Genomic DNA, 1,201 nt, shown 5'->3' with positions numbered 1-1,201 from the left:
CTAAAAATTAGTCACAAAATTAATTATTATATATTTATGTATATTTAATTTATTTTTAATATTTATTATGTATTTTAATATATATATTATATAAATAACTAATTTAATTATTAATTTTTTTATGTACAAATAACATAGTTGAATATAATTATCATACCATTTTTCGTAACTCAAATACCAAAATAATATTTTACCCTATAGTCTAGTTTTCTATCTGGTTGCCGCCCTTGTTGACCTTTTTTCATACTTATCCTATGTCCAAGTTAAGAACTCACAAAAATATCTAACGGTTTATATAGGCTTTGTCCTCTTGCATTGCTACATCCCTATCTCACTTCCCTTGTTGAGTCTTCTTACAATGGGGGACAATAGCAACAATAATGTTGTTTTGTTGGGCTCAGGGTTCAGCATGTTTGGCATGAGAGCAAGAATAGCATTGGAAGAGAAAGAAATCAAGTATGAGTACAAGGAGGAAGATCTTATCAACAAGAGCTCCTTGCTCTTAGAAATGAATCCAGTTCAAAAGAAAATCCCAGTTCTTATACATAATGGGAGACCAATATGTGAGTCCCTCATAATTGTTGAGTATATTGATATGGTTTGGAACAACAACAATAATAATGCTCCAATGTTGCTTCCTTTTGATCCCTATGACAAAGCGCAAGCCAGATTCTGGGCTGATTTTGTAGATCAGAAGGTAAATTGATGACTCATTAGTTCTTCACACTTTCTTTTGGAAAATTATAAATAGACAATGAGAATAGTAAATAATGTGAATAATAGATATGTTGAATGTTCAATTTAATAGGTATGCAGATGATTATGTTCATTATTTTTAATTGGATGGTTATTTTTTTTATTCGATTTACTCATTTACAGTTAATAATGACTGGATATTCAATTCACTAGGTGTGCAGATGATTATTCTAATATTAAGGTTTATGACATAATTTGGAGGTGGAGTATTTTTTTACTTTATTGGGTCAATTCTAAAACCCATTATTCACATTATTTACAAAAATCATTGTATACCTAGCAAAACCGCTTTCTTTTACGCATACATAACATTCATGTTTTGAATTAATATGTGAAGCTACAAAATCTATGTTAAAATAAAGAAATGTTAAGCAATGAATACGTTCTATTAATATTAGGCAATATTTTGAGCCAATCTTTTTTTTTTTATATATACTATTACAAT

General features: G+C 28.4%; 1 protein-coding gene across 1 annotated transcript in view; it reads left to right on the top strand.

The window, feature by feature from the left end:
- LOC107614356 (probable glutathione S-transferase) overlaps window positions 296-1,201 on the top strand; it is a 1,738-nt gene continuing 832 nt past the window's right edge. The window contains exon 1 of the mRNA XM_016316567.2: window positions 296-697. Coding sequence (XP_016172053.1) covers window positions 359-697 — 339 coding nt within the window. The 5' untranslated portion in view covers window positions 296-358. The remainder of the gene's footprint in view (window positions 698-1,201) is intronic.

The sequence above is a fragment of the Arachis ipaensis genome, chromosome B08 (genome assembly GCF_000816755.2).
Source record: "Arachis ipaensis cultivar K30076 chromosome B08, Araip1.1, whole genome shotgun sequence".
In the NCBI taxonomy this organism is placed as follows: domain Eukaryota; kingdom Viridiplantae; phylum Streptophyta; class Magnoliopsida; order Fabales; family Fabaceae; genus Arachis; species Arachis ipaensis.
Note: the sequence above shows the minus strand (reverse complement) of the source record. Positions and strands in the feature narration are given on the sequence as shown.